At 43.9% G+C, this 27917-nt stretch overlaps 4 protein-coding genes and 1 long non-coding RNA gene across 7 annotated transcripts; 4 read left to right on the top strand and 1 right to left on the bottom strand.

Annotated features, from left to right (window-relative positions):
- The first annotated feature begins 86 nt into the window (after window positions 1-86).
- Window positions 87-9438, top strand: LOC124072773 (E3 ubiquitin-protein ligase CHIP-like). 3 transcript variants are annotated; one of them, XR_006845591.1, is made up of 9 exons: window positions 87-228; window positions 997-1209; window positions 2464-2662; window positions 2757-2922; window positions 3000-3084; window positions 3528-3584; window positions 3793-3909; window positions 8619-8756; window positions 9418-9438. XR_006845591.1 is itself a non-coding variant. In XM_046414434.1 (8 exons), the coding sequence occupies exons 2-8, from the start codon at window positions 1030-1032 to the stop codon at window positions 4355-4357; spliced, it is 930 nt and encodes a 309-aa protein (XP_046270390.1). In that variant the 5' UTR covers window positions 87-228; window positions 997-1029; the 3' UTR covers window positions 4358-4607. The 3 variants fall into 3 exon arrangements, 2 of the variants coding, with proteins under 2 accessions (XP_046270390.1, XP_046270391.1); XM_046414434.1 differs by lacking the exons at window positions 8619-8756; window positions 9418-9438 and adding an exon at window positions 4232-4607; XM_046414435.1 differs by lacking the exons at window positions 87-228; window positions 8619-8756; window positions 9418-9438 and adding exons at window positions 617-730; window positions 4232-4607.
- On the top strand, window positions 8784-12451 carry LOC124072776 (prostasin-like). Its single transcript, XM_046414440.1, has 5 exons — window positions 8784-9438; window positions 10410-10572; window positions 11055-11323; window positions 11730-11869; window positions 12010-12451. The coding sequence occupies exons 2-5, from the start codon at window positions 10499-10501 to the stop codon at window positions 12277-12279; spliced, it is 753 nt and encodes a 250-aa protein (XP_046270396.1). The 5' UTR covers window positions 8784-9438; window positions 10410-10498; the 3' UTR covers window positions 12280-12451.
- Window positions 12452-12852: 401 nt separating this feature from the next.
- LOC124072769 (heat shock 70 kDa protein 1) lies at window positions 12853-15515 on the bottom strand. The gene is made up of 2 exons (XM_046414428.1): window positions 15373-15515; window positions 12853-15046 (listed from the first exon to the last, which is right to left on the bottom strand). Exon 2 carries the CDS (start codon window positions 15025-15027, stop codon window positions 13108-13110), a length of 1920 nt encoding a protein of 639 aa, XP_046270384.1. The 5' UTR covers window positions 15028-15046; window positions 15373-15515; the 3' UTR covers window positions 12853-13107.
- A 244-nt stretch (window positions 15516-15759) lies between these two features.
- LOC124072779 lies at window positions 15760-17303 on the top strand. Its single transcript, XR_006845592.1, has 3 exons — window positions 15760-16076; window positions 16231-16624; window positions 16748-17303. It is a non-coding gene; the product is annotated as an uncharacterized LOC124072779 (long non-coding RNA).
- An 11-nt stretch (window positions 17304-17314) lies between these two features.
- On the top strand, window positions 17315-27646 carry LOC124072774 (prostasin-like). The gene is made up of 7 exons (XM_046414436.1): window positions 17315-17451; window positions 22871-23008; window positions 23967-23987; window positions 24866-25028; window positions 25484-25749; window positions 26454-26593; window positions 26894-27646. Exons 2-7 carry the CDS (start codon window positions 22963-22965, stop codon window positions 27161-27163), a joined length of 906 nt encoding a protein of 301 aa, XP_046270392.1. The 5' UTR covers window positions 17315-17451; window positions 22871-22962; the 3' UTR covers window positions 27164-27646.
- The last annotated feature ends 271 nt before the right edge of the window (window positions 27647-27917 follow it).

Raw genomic sequence — 27917 nt, 5'->3', positions numbered from 1 at the left:
TTACTTTGGATTATTTCTTCACATGTTTTCGTTTATTCAAGTTGCCTTCGGCGTGTCACCTGATGACGCGTTTTACGTCACACGTGAAAACCAAAACATCCGCTGGCTGCGCGTCTCGCCTTGCAGCTCGGCAGTTAGCCGCCAAGCTAAAGCCCACGAAGCAGCTGATGTCATTTAACTTTAACACAGCGTTAATTCACTCAGTGTGGTCAGACAGAAACGACACAGGTATGTGAGTCAAAGGATATTAATTACATGAAGTTGGAGATATCTTACAAGGAAATAAATGCGCCATTAAATTAGCTCTTCTCGATCAAATAATGTTAAATACGGTGATTTGTTAGCTTCATGGTGACTGTAGACTTCGTGTTAAAACAAACAGGAAATTCAGGACAAAATTACTTTGGAAATGAAGATGAAACATGAGGGAGGAAGCTAAGGTTCGCTACCCAGCAGCAAGCAGGCCAACCCGGGTTAAAGGTGGAATAATTCAGCCTGTCGGCGTGTTTGTTTGACCTCTAAAGTCAGCAGATGAACATGGAAACGGACCGAAGTGCAGTCACGATGCAACATGAGAAGCTTTTAATAAGCGAGAGATGCGTGAGTTTCCGGTCCGCAGCAGGATGGAGGTTGATCCGGAGTCAGCAGTCCGGTTTTTTCTCGCCCCCCCCTCCTCTTGGCTCCTTCACATCAGTCCTCATTAAGTGACTGACCGAAGTAGAATAACTAAATACGCAGCTGAAATATCTCATTCAGTTCGTGGTTCACACATGAACAGTTTGAATAACTGATGAGTTTTCCTCATGTGAAAGCACACAACACACTGTTTATAATCACACAAGTCGGGACTCAGTTTGAGTCTAATCAGTAATACACCAGTTGGTAATAGCTAAATCTTATCTTACCTTATCTTATTTTCCAGCTGGGATGTTTTCAGGTGAGCGCTGACTGCTGTTGGCGAAGCTCTGAAATGACTTGTTGTTGTCTTTGTCTCAGTTTGTGTCCTTCCTGTTGGGTGCGAGCGTCAGGATGGGGAAGCAAAGTGAGGAGGCAGCTGCAGGCGGCGGCGCAGCGAGCCCGGTGGACCGGGTCCCCGACAGCCCGGAGAAGAGCACCTCGCTGTCGGCTCAGGAGCTGAAGGAGCAGGGAAACCGCCTCTTCCTGAACCGCAGATACCCCGAGGCTGCTGCCTGCTACAGCAAAGCCATCGTAAGGACCGAGTGGAGTCAGGAAGCGGTTCACAATATTTCCTGAGTGTGAAACGTGCAGATCTTTGTCTCCGAGACTCTCCTGAACTGTCCGTTAGGTTTTCTGCCATCTAAAGGCCGACCACACACACTGTGTTTTGCAGGTTGCATTCTGTTGTGCTCTTCCTTTATGGTTGCTAGGCAACCACCACATCACCTGTCCGTAGCCTGCAGTCGTTCTGCTGTGACGTAAACTTGAAGATGTTTTATGTTGTATGTAGAAGTTAGTCGATAGTTTTTAAGCTCCCTGGTGAATAAACCTGGTGGAGACACTTTGACTGAGAGGCTGTTTGGTACACTGGACACAGAGAAGCAGGTCTGTGTGGGGACGGGAGGACCACCAGCTGGTCCAGGACCTTCACCTGGACGATGGTCAGTTCAAAGCTCATTGTAGAATGATTGAGTGACCCGCAGACTGCTGTCCGTGGTCAGGTCTAACAGCGCAAAGTGGATCACCAACCACAGTATAGTGGCCTTTTGTCACTATCCGCGCACGCTGGTTGTTTAACTGGCTTGTACACGTGTCAGTGTAGGTGTATGCAGGTGCAAATGGATAACACAGCCAACGTCCAAAACACTGCTGATTGTACTCCAGGTTTATTTAGTCTACATACAGTCAGCTCAAAGGTACTCACTATAACCATAACATATTATTCTGACCTGAGAAGTTACACCATGGCACGGTCGAAAACCGTGTGGATTCCCCAGCGTGCACAACCACACTGATTAGCCCACCTCCCTATATAGACTCAAACCATGGCCTAAAATAGATACTGCCACCTACTGGCAGAAATGCATACAACACTTGTGAACACAGAAAATAACCAATTTGGCTCCTACACACAGTTAGTCTGTGGGACCTGCTGAGCAGCTGGCTGTTGTTTTCTGTACGTTTTGTTTGTTTTGAAATCGCTGCGGTATTTGTGCTTTCACTGATAGTGAGCTGAAACTTGACAGAGCATAAGCTGTGTGCGACCGCTTAAGTTAAGTTTAAATTACTGAAAACAGCTGACCTGAAATCTCGTGCGGCAGGAATTTGCCTCCTGGCTGTCGATAGGTGTGTTGCCATTGAAAACAGAGTCTCTGTCAGATTTGGTAGATTTGAACTTTGGCGAGAGGAGAGCTTCGGCATCCCGTCATGAGTTGTTGTTGGTGGAGAGAAAACGTTGGATCCCTACAGACGAGTGCAGACGTTTGGTGTTCTGGTGTCTTTCAGGCCCACAGTCCTTCTGTCCCGGCGTACTTCACCAACAGGGCGCTGTGCTACGTGAAGCTGCAGCAGCACGACAAAGCCCTGGCAGACTGCAGACGCGCTCTGGAGCTGGACGGCCAGTCAGTCAAAGCTCACTTCTTCATTGGTCAGTGTCACCTGGAGACGGAGAATTACGACGAAGCCATCGGCAGCCTGCAGAAAGGTACGGCGCTTAAAGACGGAGTCCACGGGTTTGGTAACGCTCCGCACGTACAAAGAAAGAAGTGAAGTGAAGTTCGTCTTTGTGTTTTTTCCAGCTTATAACCTGGCGAAGGAGCAGCGGCTGAACTTCGGCGACGACATTCCCGGCGCTCTTCGGACTGCGAAGAAGAGACGGTGGAACAGCCTGGAGGAGAGGAGGATCAACCAGGAGAGCGAGCTGCACGCCCACCTCACCAGACTCATCCAGGCTGAGAAAAACAGGTGGAAAACGTGTCGCTCGGAAAAAGATTTTTGTTCTGACTTGAATGAGAGTGACGAGTGTGTGGTTTAATCTGCAGGGAACTGGAGGGCTGCAGGCGGCACGAAGACGAATCAGACGACAGCAGAGTTCAGCACAATCTGGACAAGATCCACTCAAAGCATGTAGGTTGTTTGATTATCACCTTCATGCACAAAACATATTTTAGTATGTTTTGCCTTCATTAGATAGTTGATAAAGAGAGGAAACACAGTGAAAAAATCTCATCCATCCTGGCCAAAAGAATAAAGTTTGACAAGAATAGTGAAAATACACAGCAAAAACCAGAAAAACCAACAAAGTATACATATATATAAATATACACGCAGTATCCTGAGAGACTGAAAACATTTGAATGCTCTGCTGCATCAATGACACATTTCATAAGTGATGGATTATCGCGGGGAAGCTGAAACTTTATCAGCTCATTAACAACCTGAGCCACAGTGTTTGCTGCCTGTGGAAGGCCGTCACTGCTGTGAGCTTCACACAGGTGGTCCTGAGTGATGACATCATCACGCCGCCAACCTGCTGACGTTTGCTTTGAAAAGGTTTGTTCTTTTGACAGGACAAGTACCTTTCAGACATGGAGGAGCTGTTCTGTCAAGTAGACGAGAGGAGGAAGGTCAGTGATGAAGACTACAGTCTAAACTCTGTCAGAGTTTTCCACACTCTCACTTGCAAACGTCACTTGAAGGTGACATAAAGAATTCTCCTGTTGATGTTGCTGACTTCGGTTTTGAAAGATTGTGCAGTAAATTACCTGAGAGGTTCATGTGGACGTGTTGAACAAGAAGTTTGTGGAGTTTGCTGGTAACAGTTTGATCTGACAGAAGCGTGAGATCCCAGACTTCCTGTGTGGGAAGATCAGCTTTGAGCTGATGAGAGAACCCTGCATCACACCCAGTGGAGTCACGTATGACAGGAAAGACATTGAAGAGCACCTGCAGGTAAAACCTCCTCCCAAAGGTGTGTCTGAGCTACTGCTGCTGCCTTCACTCCTTATGCAGTCACTGTCTGCTACTGAAAGTATTCAAAGTGAAAGTACTCGGTGTGGTAAAATGTTGAGCAATTGTACTTAATTACATCCACCATTGCTCACTCACATCCTTCAGGAAGTCCCCAGGAGCCACTTTGATTTCAACTGAGTGATCGAAGTGTAAATAAATGATATTAAGAGAAAAACTTCACACAAGTATAGAAAACAAACAGGTTAGATAAGATGTAGCAAAAGTTTCAAAATAAAAGCACGTTTTTGTTGTTCTCTTGCAGCGAGTCTGCCATTTTGACCCGGTGACTCGCACTCCTCTGACCCAGGACCAGCTCATCCCAAACCTGGCCATGAAGGAAGTCATTGATGCTTTTATTTTGGAGAATGGATGGGTGGCGGACTATTGACCAATGAGAGGAAGGAAGAGAGGGGAGTCATTTTAACAGTCTGTGGTTGGAGAGGCTTCGGCGTGTTCGTTCACTGGTTTACTTCAAATCAAAGTTTATGAAAAAGTTCACACCTGCAACAAACCACAATCACGTAAACGAGAAGCGAGTCAAGCGGCTGAGTTTATGACAGAAAAACACAAGTTACCCGTATGTACCTGGGCCCACAAAATAAAAGTTATAAAATTAAAAGGACAAAGAGACCAAAAGATCAAAAGACGTGCGATCGTGTTTCTTCTCTGAGACGTTACTGTTAAACCTGCAAAGTGGGTGTTTGACCAGAAGTACTCGGATCTCTGATGCAAGTTCAGCAGCAGTACTTCAGCATGAAGGGTACAGGTAGAACTTAGGCTGGTCATCTTTACATGGCAGGTAGCTGGCGGCTGCCACGCTGACTTGTTTCACACTGAAGTGTCTCTCCGAAGCAGAAATGTTCGTGGACTCTTTGCCTTTACCTGCATAATCTCCAGATCTGCCAGGTGTGGCCTGTCAACATGCTGATTAAACAGCCAGCTTACTGTGTGGGTGTGTGACGGATACTTTTCTTGGAAGAAATGCACATGTGTAACCTTAAGCCACGTGAGTTCCGCAGTTCATGGCCTCCTAAATGTTTCTTAAAGATAACACCGCATCACAGATTAGCATCTTTATGGGCCACACCTCTTTTGTCTCAGCGAAGGAGAACTTAGTGTTTAGTGTTTTAAATTTAAAAAAATGTCTTCAGGATCAATTCAGTTTCAAGTCAAGTCAACTTTATTTGTACAGCGCATTTTTACAAGCAGTTTGTCTCAAAGGGCTTTACATAACATCAGCAACATCCTCTGCCCTTCGACCCTCACATCGACTAAGGAAATACTCCCAGAAGAACCTTTAACAGGAAACACTGGGAGAAACCTCAGGGTGAGCAGCAGAGGAGGGATCCCTCACCCAGGACGGGCAGGAAAACAGTTAACAACATGAGAACAACATTACTGAAAAGACAAGTCAAACAAAATCTCAACTGCTTAGTTTCACTTTTGATACCACCTCAATATGATTTTAACATTTCACAAGACTGAAATTATAATAATGAAATTATAATGAACTGCTGTAACATTCATGTATTTTTTATGTGCTGTTGAAAATCACTATCCTATCAGTTCAATGTTTCCTGATTTCCCGAGGTAAAAACAGTGAAAAATTGAATGAATTGTGGATATGATGGAGTGAATTTGAGGTCAACACGTGAGATTTCAGTTTTATTGTCTAAGGAACCAGAGGAAGTTGAGTGTGCGTTTGTCTGGTCGTCTTGGGGAACAGCAGGACCAGTTCCCCTTCAGTTCGTGTGAGCTTCAGTCAGACCGGACTGGAGCTTCGACCTCCTCTGTGATGACTGGTGACTGACTCGGCTCATCAGGAAATCATCTCACTTCATGTAGAAGCAACAAGCTGCTGAGTGCGATCAGATTTGTCTGATCTGAAGCTTTTGCTGGCACAGTCAAAGCAGGGAAACAGAGAGAGAGGACTCATCTGGACAGAGCAGTTTAATAAATCGAGCTGTTAATTAAAGCTTGCGTTTCATTCCTGATGTTTAGAAGTGGAATCCGGAACAGCTTTGTACTTAACTGAATTTGTGTTCATTAATATTTTAATCTTGCTCAGAGTCAGCTGGGATTGGCTCCAGTTCGCCTGCGACCCTGACAGATAAGCGGTATAGAAAATGGATGGATGGATAATATTTTAATCTTATTTTAATCTTTAGTTTTGCTGCGTATTAACACCACGTGAAGCTCGGCTGCTTCCCATCCTGGAACCTGATGTCAAAAGGAATTTGTTGTTTCTTTATTTTGTGCACATTGTGCTTTTTTAAATGACTGTTTGAATGTGACGGTTCCAGTCCAGATTCAGTCACGTGAAAGTGATTTTCTGTGCTTTTCTGAAAGGCTGTGATGACAACTGAGGGAGCAGATTGACTTCTTTACTCTTCAGGCAGTTTTCGATAAAACGTTCAGCGAAGATGTTTCAAGATGTGATACAAATAAACGTTTGATATTTTCTGCATTTGAGTTTTACTGATTTCCTCTCTTCATGACAGCAACTGTCTCAAGATGAAAACATAAAGCTGTCCAACTTAACAACCTGAAGCTTTCATTTCTATTAACAAAAATGTGCTGTAGCTAATTAGCTGGTGAGCTAGTTAGCTCACAGTTAGCTAAAGAAAAGTCAATAAAACTTATCGAGGAGGTAACATAATTTGACAGATAAATTAAGATAATTTTAACATGAAATACAAGCCATGGAAAAGCCTTAAAAGTACAGTCAGGGTTGATGGTTTGATTGATAAAATAATTGAAATGGAAAATAAAATACAATTTTGTCTTATGAGTAGATGCTGGGAGGAGTAATCTGTCGAGGTTTTGTGGACGTGTTTTTCTGTCACTTTCTCAGTCGTGGAAGTTAAAGCCTGTCAGATGTGTCCAAGAATCTCAAGTTATTTCTGTGCGTCAACATGAAACATTTTCCTTTAACGGCTTTAGAGATAAGAAGTAGACTGACATTTCTCTTCACTCATAAGACGTACAGATATGTACCATAAACATCACCTGTTCAAAGTTCAACAGTCTAAGAGCTGAAAAGGCTGTAAATCACACCATCCATTGAGACTGCCCCAACAGCCTTAATGCTCATGTTCTGTTACGGGTCAAATTGAATTGTGTTGAAGTTTGAAGATCAAGAAAAAGTAGTTACAAGTATTTTTTCAGTATGAAACTTCTTCTGCTTGCCTTAATGAGAGTAATCAACATATAACATGAAAATGGTTCCTCTCACATATTTGCAACCACCCCCCCACATGTTTATATCACATTGATACTGTTTGGGTCAATTTCAGGTCCAGCAGTCAAGCTGGGGGTAAACGGGTGTCAGAAACATTTAAAAAAAAACATTAAACATGTCTTTATTTTCATGAAAAACGACTGAATTATCCTAATTGAACCATTATCTGTGAGAGCTAAGGAACACCATTACACTAAATATTGACAAAATATTTAGTAATGGAGTTTGTAATTAAATACTAACAATGCTTACTAGGATTTTTTTATTTTCAGACTTCTTTTGGATAATTAAATGCACCGGGTCAAATTGACTCGGGAACATCATTGCTGTTCCTGACAAATGAACACACCAGGAGGTCCCTCAGGTCCCCCACCTTCTCCGAGGGTTGGGGTCAGGATCAGGGGATCTGCTCAAGGCAGAAGCACAGCAATTAAAGTGTTACAACATGCCAGTCCAGCCACTTGTTGGACCTTCAGATGAATAAGATTTTGAAGAAGAACTGAATAATGGGACAGTCAGTCAGTATTCATCTCTCAGCATGGCTGTTTTTATCTGTCTACAACGTGTCTTTGGCTCAACCAAAGACGAGGCTGGCTGGTCAGGGTGGATGTCTGGCGTACAAAACGCAGGACTGTCAGACCAGAATCCAGAGTTCAGATCCTGTCTGTGACTTTGGTTAGAAAAAGATATTTATGGTCATGAATTTTAATCAGTTCATGAGGTCCTGACGACACGTAGTTTCATGATTTATATACATGGACAGGAATTTTTCATTTTTACATTGTGCTGACATATTAACCTCAATGACCAAATGTTCACTTGCTGCCTAATGTATAATCCCACCCACTGACAGGTGTCACTATAATGAGATATTCAGCATTATTCTCTTCACCTGTCAGTTTTCGTAATGTCATGGCTGATCAGTGTAAGTCCCCTGCTTAAATTACATACATCAAGAGGACGTGTACTGTATTAAATAATAAGTGAGTAAATAAGTAAGTGATAAGTAAATAAATAAGTCCTATTTCATTTTTTTTAAATGTACTCCATGAAAGTTGTATGAGCAGTGATGCAACAAAAGCAGCAAAAAGACTTGATTAGACTGACTTAACAGACTGGAGATCAGGCTTTAAACCCTTTGGCTGTTTTTCTGCTTTTAACTTGTCTGAAGAAGACGTTCAGTCTGTTCTGAAGCCAAAAAATCCCAAATATCTGGTTCAGGTTAGGATAACTTCTCTCACTGTTAACATGTGGAACCTTTTGTGATGGACACTGAAAGACGTTATACTCAGATTCTGATGGCATCATTTCAAAATGGTCTCTTTGCACTTGAACAGCTGCAGTCCTGGTTTATGACTTTATTATCTGCCTGAAGTTGCGGAATTGACTTGTGGTATAAATTGACCAGTTTTCCAGCCACACCAAACAGAGTTGACTCTGCGTGGTCCTGACTGTACAACATCTCCACTGAACAGAAGACACATTTAGAGGACTCACACCATGAAGGTCAGAGTTTTGCTCATGCTGGTGGCCTTAGCGGTTACAGGTGAGTGCTGTTAAATGTTATCTCAGTAGAGTTTCAGTGCTGATCATCTGAGTGGTTTTGTATTGATAATGAAAAGTTACCTGAGAAAGAAATTCTTAAAGTAAAAGTAGTAAAAATGTGACAGTATTGTTGGCTTCATGTAGTAAAGTATTGTTCTGGTTCCCGGACACAAATCTGTGATTTACATATGTCATATCTTATGGCCGTCAGATAAATTTTATTTTTTTGGACTAAAAACATCTGAAGTGTGACACAAGGTCCAAACAGCACATGGATGTGGTGTATTTTACAAGCTTTCTGTAAAATCTTCGTCTGAAAGGTGATGACAGTTTTCATGCTGCACTTCAGTATGGAAACTTTAACAAGGCAATAAGGCATCTCATTTAGCTCATCACACGTTTTCTCTCTGTGATTATATTTACTCTGTTTTCTTTCATGGCACAGATGCCAGCCTCACCTAGAAGTTTCTCATGAACAGGCCTGCATGTTTTTTCTAAGAACCTGAACAACCTGAAACGTGAACTCACTCACTCAAAGCTTCTTTGAATTGAGAGTCTGTGAGTAGCGATGCCCATGACGAGGTTTCAGAGTCACTGCAGGACAAACAAGCAGACAGTTTCCTGTCATTAACAAAGTGTCTTCTTCTTTGTCTCTGCCACAGGAAGCAACGCACAGCTGGACGGTGAGTTGTGTTCTCATACTTTGGTTTATTCCCTTCATTTCCCTTTTGCAAAAGAGCACAAGACTGATTCGCTCATTTTCTCTGTTGAAGCAGTTTGAATCGTCTACAGCAGCTGTTAGCCACACCTGTGAAGTGAAATGCTTCTTGTTTCTCCACATAAAATCTGATTTAGACGCTCATGTGACCCTCAGAGTTCCAACAACTCTGTCTTTTATCAAACTTGCTTCTCAATAAAACTTTATGACAGAATCCCTCTTGCAGTGACCTTCCACCAGCTCCTGCCGCGCTTCAAGCGGCGTGCTAACATTAGCGCTAACACAAACACGCTGAATGTTAGCGTACTGAGATAACTTGAGCTGACTGTGATGATGAAGCTGCTTTACACACACGTCTTCACTTTCTTACTGAGAGTTGGACGAGAGGATCACCATCAGTCTCATGTCCGTGTGTTAAGTACAGTCAGGTGGCCGTTAGCTTAGCTTAGCATAAAGACTGGAAGCAGTGAACAGCCAGCCTGGCTCTGTCTGAAGTTCAAAAACACAGCCAGACACAAGTCTAAAGCTCACTCTGTATCTTATCTAATAATTTATTAACTTAATGTGTACACAAAGAATGAAAATGACTTTGTGGTTTTGTGGGGATTTGTTATGTTTAAACAAGCAGTTTTTTCATCCACCCATCCCAGTTGTTAGTCACCAAGACAAAGTCCTAGCGCCACTTCCTGTCTAGCCTCTGCGCCATTAGCTTCTGTGACTGAATGTAAGAGGACTGCACGCACAGAAAAACTTGAAAAAAAAACTTAAAACTTTATTTGCTCATATAAACCCAAATTTTTCCTGCCAGTCCGGGGTGGAATCAAAGCGGGGTGGAGGTAGTAGTAGTTAGCGACCCTCCGGTCTCCAACATCTAGGCCACAGCAGAAACACTGTCGACCTGCAGCAGTTACACAAATTCTGTCTGTTTCCCTCCAGTCTGTGGCATCGCACCCCGCAACACCAGGATCGTAGGAGGGAAGGATGCTCCTGTAGGGGCCTGGCCCTGGCAGGTCAGTGTGATCTTAATGGGGTCACTCGCCTGTGGAGGCACCCTGATCAACAACCAGTGGGTCCTGACTGCTGCCCAGTGCATCGTCAGGTGAGCTCTGGTTAGGGACATTGTTCAGAGTTACCTTCAATATACATCACACACACATGTGCAGTCAGACTTACACATATTGAAAACCTCACACACAAACTGAGATTTAAAATGTGCTCACGTAATAATGAGATTCAACAAAATTGTTTTTAATAAACAGAAATGTAAGGGTTATGTGAATAAAAACCTTATTTGAATTGTTTTAAACAAAATTAAGAAATTTACAGTTCAGTTTAGCAAGCAATATGGAATTAAAGGCTTATTCTGGCAATAATCACTGCATATAATGTAAATAATTAAAATGTAAAAAACATGACACTGAAGCTAAGCTACTAACATATGAGAAAAGAGTGAGAAAATGTTCAGCGTGTTTATTATGAAATTAATTTAATTATTAAACATAATCAACATTCACAGCAGCGTACAAACATGCATTGTGTCCTTCTCACATATTTAAACAAAGTGTTTGTTCTGGTTCTCAGCACCAGCACATCCAGTTACACCATCGTCCTTGGACGTCAAAACCAAAACCTGCCCAGCCTGAACGAGGTGTCCAGCAAAGTGTCCAAGGTCATCGTTCATCCATCCTATAACGAGAAAACGTTCAACAACGACATCGCCTTAATGCAGCTGTCCTCACCCGTCGTCTTCACCGACTACATCAGACCCGTGTGTCTGGCGGCGGCCGGCAGCGAGTACAACGCTGGGACGACATGCTGGATCACCGGATGGGGACACATCAAAACTGGCAGTGAGAATTTCCTCCATCAATATTTATTTGTTGATTATATTTTGTATCATTAATGTAAATCTGCTAAGTGAAGCTAACAAATAAATGTAGTGGAGTAAAATTACAATCTGCATACCTCAAATGGAATGTTGTGGTATGTTGTCGTCGTCTGGGATTATTTTCAGTGGCGGATTAATTCACATTTGGTGCTCTGGAGAGCACTTGTGGCAGCAGGATGGTGTGTGTGTGTGTGTGTGTGTTCATGGTGATGAAGGAACAACAGTGTGACTCACTGATGTAGTTTTTAATGGAGCTGTGAGGCACAGAGGAAGAAGATAAATCAGGCTGCGATACGCACACAAAGCTGACCATAAGAAAAGGTCGAACTTCCAGCAGACTCAACGTTAACATCTGTTTTCCTTTTCAGCTCCCCTGCCTTCGCCAGGGAAGCTGCAGGAGGTGGAGGTTTCTGTCGTGTCAAATACTGAGTGCAATGCTGTGTACGGTATAATCACAAGTAACATGATGTGTACCGGATCGTCCAAAGGAGGAAAGGGCACCTGCGCTGTGAGTCTGTGTGCAAAACACGGCACTTTATTGTGCTTTTATTGAAAATGTTGATTTTATATTATAAACACCAACAAACACAAGCTGATTTTTGTTGGATAAAAAACATGGTGTGAATTTGCACTTTCTTGTCTGTGCAGGGAGATGCAGGTGGCCCATTGGTGAGGAAATATGACTCTCGGTGGGTTCAGGCTGGAGTGGGGAGTTTTGTGAGTGCAGCAGGTTGTGCTCTGCCCAAACTCCCGTCAGGCTTCGCCCGAGTCTCCCAGTATCAGTCCTGGATCAAGAGCCAAATCACCAGCAACCAGCCGGGCTTCATCCTGTCTGGAGCTGTGGGCCTGACTTCCCTCTCACTCCCTCTGCTGCTGTCCATCTTACTGGGTCTCGTCTCTCTCTTTGTCCTTTCATAAGACGTTTGATAAAATTAAAAATACAATCATATAAGGACAAGAATAGAAGACCATGATAGCAAGACTATGAAGTGTGCGGTTTGTCTGTTTGAAGAAACTGTTTTGTTGTTGTTCTTCCCTGCTGTAACAGTAAAGTCTTGTGATGGACTCAAGAAGGTTCACTGTCCTTTGACTCTTTGACTGCATCGTTTCATTTCCTGCCTCTGTTGCTGTGCACAGGTGACCTCTAGTCTTAATAATGCATTTAAGTGCAGAGCGATGACTCTGATGTGAAACACTAACGACACGTGGTGCCCACAAAGTGTCCCAAGTAAGACGACAGTCCACAGGTGGCCCAACATGAAGTTCATGAATGCCCTGAAAGATCCTTAATTATTAGCTGGCACCAGTGAAGCAGAAGGTCTTGGCTGAATGTCCCATATGAAGGATGACAGCAGCAGATCTCCATACAGAAATTTAGAAGCTAAAGTGACACAAACCATCCAGGCGAGTTTTAAGAAACCAGAAAAAACAATATCACCCACCAACTGAAGATGAATGATTAACTGAAGCAATAAACATGAAAACCAGCAATATGAAACCAAAATAAGTTTATTTATTTTGCATCTTTATTCCACCCAGGTGGAGATAAATAACACCTTTACAGGAATTCAAAAGTAAGTCACTAAACTAAACATCTGTATTTTAAACCACAGTCGTGACAACACAGAAAACGTTCATCTTTACAAATTATTCATCACATATTAACGCCCTTCTGAACGCGAGGCAGGTAGTTACAGTTAATGTTAAACAGTCCCGGTGACCATAGAGTCCATATGAAGGGCGGCTTCAGTCCACCTCCTCAATGGTGGGCCCCTGGGAGCCGGCTTGTGCCTGCCCTGCACCGCTGCCTGCAGGCATCCCTCCCTGATACAACTTGCTGATGATGGGGTTACACACTTTCTCCAGCTCTTTCTGCTGGTGTTGGTACTCCTCTTTATCAGCCAGCTGGTTGTTCTCCAGCCAGGTGATGGTCTCCTCACACTTCTCAACCAGCTTCTTCTTGTCCTCCTCGCTGATTTTGCCCTTCAGGTTGGCGTCCTGCACGCTGCTCTTCACGTTGAAGGCGTAGGACTCCAGGGAGTTCTTGGCAGCGATCTTTTCCCTCTGAAGCTCGTCCTCAGCTTTGTATTTGTCGGCCTCCTGCACCATCCTCTCGATCTCCTCTTTGCTCAGACGGCCCTTGTCGTTGGTGATGGTGATCTTGTTCTCTCTGCCGGTGCTTTTGTCCACTGCAGACACGTTCAAAATGCCGTTTGCGTCCACGTCGAAGGTGACCTCGATCTGAGGGACCCCTCGTGGAGCAGGCGGGATTCCTGTCAGCTCAAACTTGCCCAGCAGGTTGTTGTCCTTGGTCATGGCTCTTTCCCCTTCGTAGACCTGGATGAGGACCCCGGGCTGGTTGTCAGAGTAGGTGGTGAAGATCTGGGTTTGTTTGGTGGGGATGGTGGTGTTGCGTTTGATCAGAGAAGTCATGACTCCTCCAGCTGTCTCGATACCCAGGGACAGGGGCGCCACGTCCAGCAGCAGCAGGTCCTGAACGTTGCCCGAGGTGTCACCCATCAGAATGGCGGCCTGGACGGCGGCACCGTAAGCCACAGCCTCGTCCGGGTTGATGCTCTTGTTCAGCTCCCGGCCGTTGAAGAAATCCTGCAGGAGTTTCTGAATTTTGGGGATTCGGGTGGAGCCTCCGACCAGGACCACGTCGTGGATCTGCGCCTTGTCCATTTTGGCGTCCCTCAGGGCTTTCTCCACGGGCTCCAGAGTTCCCCTGAACAGATCGGAGCACAGCTCCTCAAAGCGAGCCCTGGTGATGGAGGTGTAGAAGTCGATGCCCTCAAACAGAGAATCGATCTCAATGCTGGCCTGGGAGCTGGAGGACAGGGTTCTCTTGGCCCTCTCGCAAGCTGTGCGCAGCCTCCTCAAGGCTCTCTTGTTGTGGCTGATGTCTTTCTTGTGTTTCCTCTTGAATTCCTCCACAAAGTGGTTGACCATGCGGTTGTCAAAGTCTTCTCCACCCAGGTGAGTGTCCCCGGCCGTGGCCTTGACCTCGAAGATCCCGTCTTCAATGGTCAGGACGGACACGTCGAAGGTGCCCCCGCCCAGGTCAAAGATCAGGACGTTTCGTTCCCCCGACTTGCCTTTGTCCAGACCGTAGGCGATGGCGGCTGCCGTCGGCTCGTTGATGATCCTCAGGACGTTCAGTCCTGCGATGACGCCTGCGTCTTTGGTCGCCTGTCGCTGGGAGTCGTTGAAGTAGGCCGGGACCGTGATGACCGCGTTGGACACCTTTTGGCCGAGGTAGGCCTCGGCAATCTCCTTCATCTTCACCAGGACCATGGAGGAAATCTCCTCAGGGTAGAAGGCTTTGTCCTCTCCTTTGTATTCCACCTGGATTTTGGGCTTCCCTCCATCTCCAGCCACCTTGAAGGGCCAGTGCTTTATGTCAGCCTGCACCACCGGATCATCCAGCTTTCTCCCAATCAGCCTCTTGGCATCAAACACGGTGTTGTTGGGGTTCAGAGCCACCTGGTTTTTGGCAGCGTCCCCGATGAGCCTCTCTGTGTCAGTGAACGCCACATAGCTGGGGGTCGTCCTGTTGCCCTGGTCGTTGGCGATGATTTCTACTTTTCCGTGCTGGAAAACACCCACACAGGAGTAGGTGGTGCCCAGGTCGATGCCGATCGCTACACCTTTAGCAGCGGACATTTTCACTGGAGATGGTCGCCTGTCAAACAGTTAGACAACATTTTAGAAACAAATTGAAAGAAGCAAACATCAACACACTTCTACACGTGCGCTGACTCACAGCACACATTTATCAGCATTAGTTTAGTTAAATGTTGCTAAAATTCGGTCAAAATGTGGAAAAATGACACCAGAAAATGTATTCTGTGCTCCTCGGATGCAGCAAACTTTTAAAAACCTCATCGAAAATATTTGCTCCGCTGACATTATTTTACAAAAAAACCACAATGTGAACGCACCAAATGTTAAAGCACGAAGCTTTGAGCGTAAACTACTTTTGCTTTCAGAAATGAGAGTTGGACTTACAGTTTGGAGCTGAGTGGTCTGCGCTGAGAAGAGATTTGAGGTTCTCCTTCCTCTCTGGATCTTCTGCTGCGCTCTGATGCGCTCTCTGCTCTCCGAACAGCCGCTTTATGTCTGTGGACGCTGTCTGGATGTTTCTAGACGGTTCACACACGACGCTGTCAAGTCAGCGTCCACCGCAGACACGCTTCCTGTTTGTGATGTTAAAATAAAAGGTTTTCTAATGAAATGATTGTGTACGTGACGCTCAATCGACACGATGTTGTCTTATTTTGAAGGATCCCAATTCCGGTATTATCGCGTACTTTTCTGATTAGCGTTGAATTTTGACGCATCAACTTTTAGCACCGCTGGCCAATGACAGCTGAGAGCGCAGGTTTTGTTTCCGGTGTGATGTCATATTCAGACGAAATTTCTGGACGATGTGAGAACTTTAGAGACAAGTGGAGCAAAACCCAGTTAGATACTGTGTTACGTCATATGTGCGACTGATTCATAGTTTAAGTCTTTGTATTTATTTCCTAGTCCCTTCATTCACCTCAAAGAAACCACACGATTAAAGAAAACAGACCTTTATTTTGGAATGTATTTATTTTAGTAAAGTAAACGGCAGTTAGCCGCCAAGCTAAAGCCCACGAAGCAGCTGATGTCATTTAACTTTAACACAGCGTTAATTCACTCAGTGTGGTCAGACAGAAACGACACAGGTATGTGAGTCAAAAGATAACAATTATATGAAGTTGGAGATATCTTACAAGGAAATAAATGCGCCATTAAATTAGCTCTTCTCGATCAAATAATGTTAAATACGGTGATTTGTTAGCTTCATGGTGACTGTAGACTTCGTGTTAAAACAAACAGGAAATTCAGGACAAAATTACTTTGGAAATGAAGATGAAACATGAGGGAGGAAGCTAAGGTTCGCTACCCAGCAGCAAGCAGGCCAACCCGGGTTAAAGGTGGAATAATTCAGCCTGTCGGCGTGTTTGTTTGACCTCTAATGTCAGCAGATGAACATGGAAACGGACCGAAGTGCAGTCACGATGCAACATGAGAAGCTTTTAATAAGCCACTTCGAAAGAGATGCGCCATCTGCACTGGAGACGAAGCCTCGTCCAAGGCTGCAGTGGCTCCCCTGAAGACTGCTGAACGTTCAAGCAACAAAGAAATATCTGCACCACTCTGATTGGGAGGCCAAATCATCTCATCAGTTTACTTGACAGAACCACAAAATTTTAGAATACGACAGCATCTGGTAAGAATTCATCTTGATTACACTTCCAGACTCAAATCAGACAAGGATCTGCTCATATTAGTGACATCATCAAGCTTTTAATCACCATTTCTGCTCTTTTGGTCTTCATTTGGCAATAATCAGTACCCCCACTTGTCCACCAGATGGAGTCCTCACAGCGTCAGCTGCTGTAAACTGCACAGTGTCATTCTGCCCAGTAAATAGCAGATGTATGCAAAGCTCTCTGTAGATTAAAATTATGCAAAAGTACTTTTTAATCTCATTGTACATGTGTATAGTGACAATAAAGTAATTCTAATCTATTCTACTGTACAATAGTAATCTTGGCTCACATCTTCTTCAATTTAGCGCCCCCTTCATCTGTCCTTGTTCATGGCCACATGTTTTTAACAGGCCTTGTTCCTGCTTCATCGTGCGCACACACACACAGCTTAGTCCAGCCTTCGGCCATGTTTGAACAGACACACCTGCAGCTCATCAGGTCAGGTCTGCAGGTCATCAGAGTCACATGCTTTTAGAAGGGCTTAAGAAAACCGCATGTTTCACATTAAAACGCGTGTTTGGATCAGTATTTCAATGTTCACATTTGAACACATAAGGAACACAACCGGGAAGCGACAGAGTGATTTAAAAATGTCAAAAACACAAAATCTTTGAGCCATCCTTGCACAAAAAGAATGGAGTTTGCTGGTAACAGTTTGATCTGACAGAAGCGTGAGATCCCAGACTTCCTGTGTGGGAAGATCAGCTTTGAGCTGATGAGAGAACCCTGCATCACACCCAGTGGAGTCACGTATGACAGGAAAGACGTCGAAGAGCACCTGCAGGTAAAACCTCCTCCCAAAGGTGTGTCTGAGCTACTGCTGCTGCCTTCACTCCTTATGCAGTCACTGTCTGCTACTGAAAGTATTCAAAGTGAAAGTACTCGGTGTGGTAAAATGTTGAGCAATTGTACTTAATTACATCCACCATTGCTCACTCACATCCTTCAGGAAGTCCCCAGGAGCCACTTTGATTTCAACTGAGTGATCGAAGTGTAAATAAGACGAACTGAGACAGCAGGCAAGTCAGAGTCAGGAAACTTTATTGCCAGGTAGGTTCCACCTACAAGGAATTTGTTTTGTCTGGTGCAGCAGACATTCACAAGAAAAGAGAAGAAAATAACGATAAATAATAAAATTCAAAAAATCTGTATACATAGTATACATATACATGTGTATATACAAGGGAATGGGCCTGGTCATTTAATTTTTAAATTTAATTTAAGTTACTTTATTAATCCCAAGCTGGGAAATGACTTCTCTGCATTTAACCCATCACTGATTAAAACACACACAGGAGCAGTGGGCAGCATCAAGCGCCCAGGGAGCATATTGGGGGTTAAGTGCCTTGCTCAAGGGCACATCAGCCGGCTAATGGGGGGTGGGGACAATATCACTCCACCACACTCAAATTTTTCTTGCCCGCCCGGTGGGGGAATCAAACCAGCAACCTTCCGATCACAAGCCGCTTCTCCAGCCTCTAGGCCATGGTTGCCCCCCTTTTTATTTTTATTTTTTTTTTTTTTATTTAATTTAAGTTACTTTATTAATCCCAAGCTGGTGGAGGTTCACATTTGCATTTTGTGTGTGTGAGTGTGAGGGGCTGAGGGCTGTCAGTGGTTGACTTCTCATTTGTTGTTTGTTTTAAATTTTTTAAATTTTCTTAAAAAAATTTGTAACACATTTGTAAATACCTGTACTTTGAGATTTTAGTTTTTGTTTATCCTATTTTTATACTCCTCACTTTTCACCTTTCTTGGTCGGGAATACTGCATGTGCAATGTCTGTAAGAACAAGAACTTCCCTTCAGGGATAAATAAAGGAATTCTGGTTCTGATTCTGAAGCCTGACAGCAGAGGGAAAGAAGCTGTTTTTGTGGCGAGAGGTTTTGGTCCATGAGGACCGCAGCCTCCTGCCAGAGGGGAGCACCTCAAAGAGTTTGTGTCCGGGATGAGAGGGGTCGGCTGCAGTCTTTTTTGCTCTCCTTGGGGTCCAAGTAGTAAGCCTTCTGCTCTCTCTTACCTCTGGCCTGGGATCATAAGGTCAGCCAAACTCCTTTAAACCAGATCATCATTTACTGACTCGTGTCATCAGGAAATCATCCCGTCTTGATCCTCACTTAATGTAGAATCAACAAGCTGCTGCGTGCGATCAGATTTGTCTGCTGCTGCCCGTCGTTTCAGGTGTAGAAACATTTGCTGGCACAGTCAAAGCAGGGAAACTGAGGGAGGCAGTTTTTTATTGTGAACATATTAAATGTTAAATGTCAAGCTGTTAATTAAAGCTTGTGTTTATTTATTATTATATTATATTATTATTGTTGTTAATCATTAAGTCTTATTTTAATCGTTGAAGAAAAAGAAGGAGGTGGCTGACTGGCTTCTTTCATGCACTTGGGTTCACTGCCAAGTCACTGCCCACCACTGAAGTGACTGGTCCAGTCACTGGTAGCCCAACACAGTTTGTTAATAGGTGACTTGTCTAGGTGTTTGTGTGTGTGTGTGTGTGTGTGTGTGTGCGCGCATGCGCAGTTTCTGAAAACAGTACAATAAAACAAGATAAGAAACATAATACAGACTTTAAACTCAGTTGTCGTAACCAAATGGTGAACATGTTGCCTGAATTGATTTATTGCTTGACCAAGGTAGAACTGTGAAACCACAATGTTGCCCACGCTAAATTTCTTCCTGAAAGTAATAGCTGACAGCTAAAGCGTGGCAATCATTTCTTGTGGCATAAACACACAGGATCTGTATCAACTTGAATGATTGAAAATACCCAAAATAATAAACTGCAGGCAAACTACTATTATTATTTTGTACGATCTAATAAACCTACAGAATAAATAAGAGCCACGACCAAAGTGTGTAGAACCTCTTCAGTGATGGACTTTGGACCAATCGTGACTTGGACAGCTTGCTTGAATGATCTTATGCTTCTCTCCCAACAGCCCTCAAAGTGGGGTGCAGTTCTATCTATCGCGGATGGCGGCCTCGGTGCTTTGCTCTCTCGTACTTAATTTGTTTATTAGGTTATCTGCTGTCCTCCACCAATAACTTTCACCAGAGAGGAACTTTTAAACATCGGGCAGCCCTGCATAGGAACTTTTTCTCCGGTTTTCACGAATCCAGCTAGCTATGCAGAAATCCTGGTTGAAGGTATCGCGGTTGTCCACGGAATCTGTTGGAGATGCAGACGGAGGAAACGAGCAGGAGCGCTGGTGAAATTAAGGAAGAGGGGATTACTTCCAGCCATTCACATGGTGAACATTCGCTCCCTGGCACATTAGATGGATGAGCTGCTGCTTCTCCACCAAAACGACTTGGACTTTCGCCCTGTGCTTCACTGAAACGTGGCTCTGTGAGCACATCCCAGACTGCGCACTTCGACTAGCAGAAGCGCTACAGTAGCTAGCCGACCAGATAGCAGACATAGAGAAAATACTCCCAGACTCCCTCGCCATTATTGTTGGGGATTTTAACAGCACCACACTCAACCAGGAACTCCCTTAGTACAGGCAGCACATCAAGATTCCCACCAGGGACAAAAACCACAGTTGTCAGGGATGCCTATCATGCTGTTTCCCGGGCAGCTCTAGGACTCTCCGACCGCTGTCTGCTTCATCTCATCCCGACCTGCAGGCAGAAACTAAAAACTTCTAAACCTGTGGCAAAGACTGTGAGGAAGTGGACAAGGAAGTCAAAGCTGGAGTTGCAGGCCTGCTTTGATTGCACCGACTGGAGTGTTTTTGAAGCTGCAGCTACAGATCTCAATGAACTCACTGACACTGTAACATCTTACATCAGGTTTTATGAGGACTTATGTGTGAAAACCAAGACCTTTTGCACATACAACAACAACAAACCTTGGTTCACTCCTAATCTTAGAAGGCTGCGACTGCGAGCTGACAAAGGAGATCAGGGTGGCCAAAAGAAGCTACAGTGAGAGACTAAAACATAGCCTCTCAGCCACTGACCCTGCATCAGTCCGGAAAGGCCTTTCACTTTCTTTCTTGGTCAGGAAAACTGACATCTGTGGTCATGAAATCATTTGAAAGACTGTTGAGCCACCTGAAGAACATAACAGGACCCCTGCTGGATTTCCCCAGGGACATATGCCAGGATACTGTTTGTGGACTTCAGCTCAGCATTCAACACCATCATCCCTGCACTCCTACATGAGAAGCTCACCCAGCTCTCAGTGCCTGCCTCCACCTGTCAGTGGGTCATCAGCCTCCTGACTGACAGGCAACAGCATGTCAGACTGGGGAGCGTCACATCCAAAGCCCGGTCCATCAGCACTGGCGCCCCCCAGGGGTGTGTCCTCTCCCTACTGTTCTCCTCCCTTCTACACAAATGACTGCACCTCAGAGAACCCGTCTGTGACAATCCTGAAGTTTGCAGATGACACAACCATCATTGGCCTGATCCAGGGTGGTGACGAGTCGACAGTGGACTTTGGGAGAAGCCCCCCCCCCCAGCATCCAGAGCAACACAGTGTCCACTGTAGACTCCTTTAGGTTCCTGGGATCTACCATCTCACAGGACCTAAACTGGTCTCCTCACATTGACAGCTCAGGAAGTTTAACCTGCCTAAGGAGCTGCTGATCACCTTCTACTCAGCCATCATTCAGTCTGTCATCTGCTCTTCCATCACTGTCTGGTTTGGGTCAGCTACCCAACTTGACAGAGCCAGACTGCAACGGACAATCATGGCTGCAGAGAGGATCATTGGAGCTGACCTTCTCTCTGTCCAGGGTCAAACTGTTTAAACTCCTTTCCTCTGGCAGGAGATTCAGGACTCCGTCTGCCAAAACCAGCCAGCACAAACAGCTTCTTTCCCCAAGCAGTCACTCTGTTGAACACTCTGAAACGGCCCCCCGTCCTTACACTGGACTATGACGTTTGTTGTGTACTTTGAGAGCAAAGACTAAGTCAAATTCCTTGTTTGTATACGCAGACTTGGCCAATAAAGCTGATTCTGATTCTGAAATGTTTGCCACAAGAACCTTCTTAGAGCCATCAGGAAGGAATCTGTGTCAACACTGGAAAGAAGATCCATGTTCACCGCAATGGTGGTCATGCACTTGTAAATGATTCCTTTTCCTTTCTCCTACCAACCATGATAGTGTAAGAAAGAAGAAAAAGAAGGTAGAAGGTATCCTCCGATATGCTACTTGGCTACTCATACTCTTGCCAGTCACCCGGGTCATAACTGTGATTCCATTTACATTAACAATAAAAGGGGAAAACATCCAAGGAGGCAAAGACTTTTTATTGGCACTGTAAATCTGTTTGGCAGCAGGAGATCCTGCGTCAGAGTGGAGGAGATGGTCAAGGTTTGCCAGCAAACACGGTTCAAGGAAGAAGCACAGCAATAAAACAAATTTGGCATAATCGTGTGTACTGTCAGACCAGAATCCAGAGTTCAGGTCCTGTCTGTGACTTTGGTTTAGGCAACAGAAGCACTTTGGTTAGAAAAAGATATTTATGGTCATGAATTTTAATCAGTTCATGAGGTCCTGACGGCACGTAGTTTCATGGTTTATATACATGGACAGGAATTTTCCATTTTTACATTGTGCTGACATATTAACCTCAATGACAAAATGTTCACTTGCTGCCTAATGTATAATCCCACCCACTGACAGGTGTCACTATAATGAGATATTCAGCATTATTCTCTTCACCTGTCAGTTTTCGTAATGTCATGGCTGATCAGTGTAAGTCCCCTGCTTAAATTACATACATCAAGAGGACATGTACTGTATTAAATAATAAGTGAGTAAATAAGTAAGTGATAAGTAAATAAATAAGTCCTATTTCATTTTTTTTAAATGTACTCCATGAAAGTTGTATGAGCAGTGATGCAACAAAAGCAGCAAAAAGACTTGATTAGACTGACTTAACAGACTGGAGATCAGGCTTTAAACCCTTTGGCTGTTTTTCTGCTTTTAACTTGTCTGAAGAAGACGTTCAGTCTGTTCTGAAGCCAAAAAATCCCAAATATCTGGTTCAGGTTAGGATAACTTCTCTCACTGTTAACATGTGGAACCTTTTGTGATGGACACTGAAAGACGTTATACTCAGATTCTGATGGCATCATTTCAAAATGGTCTCTTTGCACTTGAACAGCTGCATTCCTGGTTTATGACTTTATTATCTGCCTGAAGTTGCGGAATTGACTTGTGGTATAAATTGACCAGTTTTCCAGCCACACCAAACAGAGTTGACTCTGCGTGGTCCTGACTGTACAACATCTCCACTGAACAGAAGACACATTTAGAGGACTCACACCATGAAGGTCAGAGTTTTGCTCATGCTGGTGGCCTTAGCGGTTACAGGTGAGTGCTGTTAAATGTTATCTCAGTAGAGTAACTGAATCTGAGTTACTTTCGATCGACTCTTCTATTTCTGTGCAGTTAGAGTATACAGACAAAAGTATTGGAGCACCTGACCGTTATACCACATTTTAAATACTTAGACGTTAATATTGGGGTGGTTTTGCAGCTCTAACAGCTTCCACTCTTCTGTGAAGGCTTTCCACAACATGTTGGAGTGTTTCTGTGGGAATTTGTGCCCATTCATGCAGTAGAGCATTTGTGAGGTCACACACTGATGTTGGACCAAAAGGCCTGGCTCACAGTCTCCGTTCCAGTTCATCCCAACAAACTGTTGCCACAAAGTTGGAAGCATAGCATTGTCCAAAATGTCTTGGCATGCTGAAGCATTAAGATTTCCCTTCACTGGAAGTCAGGGGCCGAGCTCAAACCCTGAGGAACAGCCCCTGTCTGAATACTGTTGTCTGTAAGGTGTATCTACTTAGAGAAAATGCAGACATTTCATCTACATTCATGTATGTGTCGGAATATTGACTGACTGTCCATTGTAACTGCAGCTAAGGAACAAACTGGTTTACATTTTAACAGTAGACCAAATTTTAGGTAAAAGTATACGTGTTTTACTATCATCATCAGTAAAAAACATCTTAAAGTAGAAGTAGTAAAAATGCAGCAGTATTTTTGGCTCCATGTAGTAAAAGTACTACAGTAAAGTGTGTGTGACTGATCTCTGTTCCTATGTGACATTATTAGACTGCTAACACTGATGTTGTAGCTGCTGCTGGTGGGGACATGTTGAACTGCTTTGTTCTGAAACGTGAACTCACTCACTCAAAGCTTCTTTGAATTGAGAGTCTGTGAGTAGCGATGCCCATGACGAGGTTTCAGAGTCACTGCAGGACAAACAAGCAGACAGTTTCCTGTCATTAACAAAGTGTCTTCTTCTTTGTCTCTGCCACAGGAAGCAACGCACAGCTGGACGGTGAGTTGTGTTCTCATACTTTGGTTTATTCCCTTCATTTCCCTTTTGCAAAAGAGCACAAGACTGATTCGCTCATTTTCTCTGTTGAAGCAGTTTGAATCGTCTACAGCAGCTGTTAGCCACACTTGTGAAGTGAAATGCTTCTTGTTTCTCCACATAAAATCTGATTTAGACGCTCATGTGACCCTCAGAGTTCCAACAACTCTGTCTTTTATCAAACTTGCTTCTCAATAAAACTTTATGACAGAATCCCTCTTGCAGTGACCTTCCACCAGCTCCTGCCGCGCTTCAAGCGGCGTGCTAACATTAGCGCTAACACAAACACGCTGAATGTTAGCGTACTGAGATAACTTGAGCTGACTGTGATGATGAAGCTGCTTTACACACACGTCTTCACTTTCTTACTGAGAGTTGGACGAGAGGATCACCATCAGTCTCATGTCCGTGTGTTAAGTACAGTCAGGAGGCCGTTAGCTTAGCTTAGCATAAAGACTGGAAGCAGTGAACAGCCAGCCTGGCTCTGTCTGAAGTTCAAAAACACAGCCAGAAACAAGTCTAAAGCTCACTCTGAATCTTATCTGATAATTATGTCTGTTGTTTTATGGGGATGTATTTGAACAAGCAGCAGTTTTGTCATCCATCCTCCTCGGCCCAACTGTTTTCCACCAAGACAAAGTCCTGGCGCCACCTCCTGTCTTGCCTGTGTTCCATTAGCTTGTGTAACTGCACCTGTAAGAGGACTGCATGCACAGAGGAACTTTCTGGAGTTGACTATTTCACTGCACTTTACTTGCCATTGTTTAAGAAATGGAAACTTTATGTTATGTTAAACCCATACTTTGATAAAACATGCAATGGTTACATGAATTTCCCCCCAGTTTGTGGCATCGCACCGCGCAACACCAGGATCGTAGGAGGTGGGGATGCTCCTGTAGGGGCCTGGCCCTGGCAGGTCAGTGTGAACTATAAGGGGAGACTCGCCTGTGGAGGCACCCTGATCAACAACCAGTGGGTCCTGACTGCTGCCCAGTGCATCGTCAGGTGAGCTCTGGTTAGGGACATTGTTCAGAGTTACCTTTAATATACATCACAGACACATATCAGACTCAAACAGCTGAGAAATGAAAATGAAAATGTGCTCATACAATGTTGAAATACAATCATTTATTGCCCTATTCATTGTGCGTGCAAAAATAGTTCTGTGGTTTACAAATGTGCCTCTTCAGAATTACTTCTGAAGAATTTTTATCTGAGATAATAAAGTAATGAATTAGAATAAATAGAATAACAACATTAGATATAATTGCATGTACAAGTTTCCTTATTGTGGGAACAATAACTGCATAAACTGAGAACAATTAAAATTTAAAACACTATTTAACCCCATGAAGCTATGCTACTGAATACACATGAGAGAAGAATGAGAAAATGTTCATCATATTTCACATTTATTTTTATTTACTGTCTTATTTATTAATCATTATTAACATTCACAGCGACATATCCAATTACACCATCCACCTCGGGCGTGAATATCAGCTACAGCCCAACCCAAACGAGGTGTCCCTCCAAGTGTCCAAGACCATCGTACATCCATTCTATGATAGCAAAACGTTCAACAACGACATCGCCTTAATGCAGCTGTCCTCACCCGTCGTCTTCTCCGACTACATCAGACCCGTGTGTCTGGCTGCAGTTGGCAGCGAATACAACGCTGGGACGACATGCTGGATCACCGGATGGGGAGACATCAAAGCTGACAGTGAGAATTTCCTCCATCAATATTTATTTGTTGATTATATTTTGTATCATTAATGTAAATCTGCTAAGTGAAGCTAACAAATAAATGTAGTGGAGTAAAATTACAATCTGCATACCTCAAATGGAATGTTGTGGTATGTTGTCGTCGTCTGGGATTATTTTCAGTGGCGGATTAATTCACATTTGGTGCTCTGGAGAGCACTTGTGGCAGCAGGATGGTGTGTGTGTGTGTGTGTGTGTGTTCATGGTGATGAAGGAACAACAGTGTGACTCACTGATGTAGTTTTTAATGGAGCTGTGAGACACAATTTCAATTCAATTTATTTCAATTTATTTATTTATATAGCACTTTATACAATCAAAACTGTCTCCAGGTGCTTTACAGAGACCCAGAGCCTGAACCCCCGAGCAAGTAGACAGTGGCAAGGAAAAACTCCCTTTTAACAGGAAGAAACCCTGAGCAGGACCCGACTCACAAGGGAGAACCATCCTGCTGATAGTCGGCTGGGTGAAGGGGGGGGTGAGGTAGACAGGACAGAGAGGATGAAAGAGAGAGAGAGAAAATACATGCAGTAAACATCATACATTACAAAGAACTACACAGAGGAAGAAGATAAATCAGGCTGCGATACACACACAAAGCTGACCATAAGAAAAGGTCGAACTTCCAGCAGACTCAACATTAATATCTGTTTTCCTTTTCAGCTCCCCTGCCTTTCCCAGGGAAGCTGCAGGAGGTGGAGGTTTCTGTCGTGTCCCACAGCGAGTGTAACTCTGTGTACGGTCTAATCACATGCAACATGATCTGTGTTGGTTCAACCAAAGGAGGAGAAGGAATCTGCCAAGTGAGTCTGTGTGCAAAACACTCGGCCACACTGTTAACACACAGATTCAAACCAAATCGTACAGACTGTCTGTAGCCGCGGGTCTACCTGAGTCTCATGGGGTACAACAGATATCTACTCAAACACATGTTGTGGAGACAAGTTTAATATTTTGGCAAATTTCTTGCTGAGAGCATTGTGAGATATGTATAATTTGCTGCTAATACTTATGTACTTTTATTGAAAATGTTTTATAAAGGCAAAGCGACAACAAATATGAACATGTTGTGAACTTGGGATTTATTCTTTTGGTCTTTGCAGGGAGATGCAGGCGCCCCACTGATGAGGAAATATGACCATAAGTGGGTCCAGGCTGGAGTGGCAATATTTGGGAGTATAAAAGGCTGTGGTCTGCCCAATATTCCAGAAGGCTTCGCCCGAGTGTCCGAGTATCAGTCCTGGATCGAGAGCCAAATCACCACAGACCATCCAGGTTTCATCTGGGCTGGAGCTGTAGGCCTGACTTCCCTGTCACTCCCTCTGATGCTGTCCATCTTACTGGGTGTCTTCTCTCTCTTTGTCCTTTCATAAGACACTTATTTGGTTTTGTAGGACCAGAAGATGTCCGGTGATACTACTGATTGAATTATTTTTCCTATTAAATGATCAGTCATTGTGTCTTTAACATTTCCCTGTGGCAGACGCTGGTGACCCCTTTATCCTGTTATTGATTCATTTCTGTAACATTAATGCTTATAATAAAGTTTCTTCTTTCTTTTGCTCTGAGCACCTGCCACTGTGATTCACATGAAGCTCATTCAAAGTGTATTTGAATGAATTTCATTTTCATTGTCATCTAAAATCACTGCACAGGTCTTCCAGTTGTTTTGTATTGAAGGAGTATGTGTGCTGTGTGAGACTCGTGTTGTGTTTTTTTACCAGAGGGACCCCTTGTTTGCACATAACGTGACTATATAAAAAATACATTCGTATAAGGACAAGAATAGAAGACCATGATAGCAAGACTATGAAGTGTGCAGTTTGTCTGTTTGAAGAAACTGTTGTTGTGCTGTTGTTGTTGTTCTTCCCTGCTGTAACAGTAAAGTCTTGTGATGGACTCAAGAAGGTTCACTGTCCTTTGACTCTTTGACTGCATCGTTTCATTTCCTGCCTCTGTTGCTGTGCACAGGTGACCTCTAGTCTTAATAACGCATTTAAGTGCAGAGCGATGACTCTGATGTGAAACACTAACGACACGTGGTGCCCACAAAGTGTCCCAAGTAAGACGACAGTCCACAGGTGGCCCAACATGAAGTTCATGAATGCCCTGAAAGATCCTTAATTA

This window comes from Scatophagus argus, chromosome 16 (genome assembly GCF_020382885.2).
Source record: "Scatophagus argus isolate fScaArg1 chromosome 16, fScaArg1.pri, whole genome shotgun sequence".
NCBI classification, from domain to species: domain Eukaryota; kingdom Metazoa; phylum Chordata; class Actinopteri; family Scatophagidae; genus Scatophagus; species Scatophagus argus.
Note: the sequence above shows the minus strand (reverse complement) of the source record. Positions and strands in the feature narration are given on the sequence as shown.

What these genes read in the sequence shown, in the direction of transcription:
- LOC124072773 (XM_046414434.1), top strand. Translation starts at nt 1,030, where the DNA reads ATGGGGAAGCAAAGTGAGGAGGCAGCTGCAGGCGGCGGCGCAGCGAGC. An exon ending in ATCCAGGCTGAGAAAAACAG is followed by an intron (nt 2,923 to 2,999) that starts GTGGAAAACGTG and finishes TTTAATCTGCAG; the next exon opens with GGAACTGGAGGGCTGCAGGC. An exon ending in ACATTGAAGAGCACCTGCAG is followed by an intron (nt 3,910 to 4,231) that starts GTAAAACCTCCT and finishes GTTCTCTTGCAG; the next exon opens with CGAGTCTGCCATTTTGACCC.
- LOC124072776 (XM_046414440.1), top strand. Translation starts at nt 10,499, where the DNA reads ATGGGGTCACTCGCCTGTGGAGGCACCCTGATCAACAACCAGTGGGTC. An exon ending in GCTGCCCAGTGCATCGTCAG is followed by an intron (nt 10,573 to 11,054) that starts GTGAGCTCTGGT and finishes TCTGGTTCTCAG; the next exon opens with CACCAGCACATCCAGTTACA. An exon ending in GGGACACATCAAAACTGGCA is followed by an intron (nt 11,324 to 11,729) that starts GTGAGAATTTCC and finishes TTTCCTTTTCAG; the next exon opens with CTCCCCTGCCTTCGCCAGGG.
- LOC124072769 (XM_046414428.1), bottom strand. Translation starts at nt 15,027, where the DNA reads ATGTCCGCTGCTAAAGGTGTAGCGATCGGCATCGACCTGGGCACCACC.
- LOC124072774 (XM_046414436.1), top strand. Translation starts at nt 22,963, where the DNA reads ATGAAGGTCAGAGTTTTGCTCATGCTGGTGGCCTTAGCGGTTACAG. An exon ending in GGTGGCCTTAGCGGTTACAG is followed by an intron (nt 23,009 to 23,966) that starts GTGAGTGCTGTT and finishes TCTCTGCCACAG; the next exon opens with GAAGCAACGCACAGCTGGAC. An exon ending in GAGGAGAAGGAATCTGCCAA is followed by an intron (nt 26,594 to 26,893) that starts GTGAGTCTGTGT and finishes TGGTCTTTGCAG; the next exon opens with GGAGATGCAGGCGCCCCACT.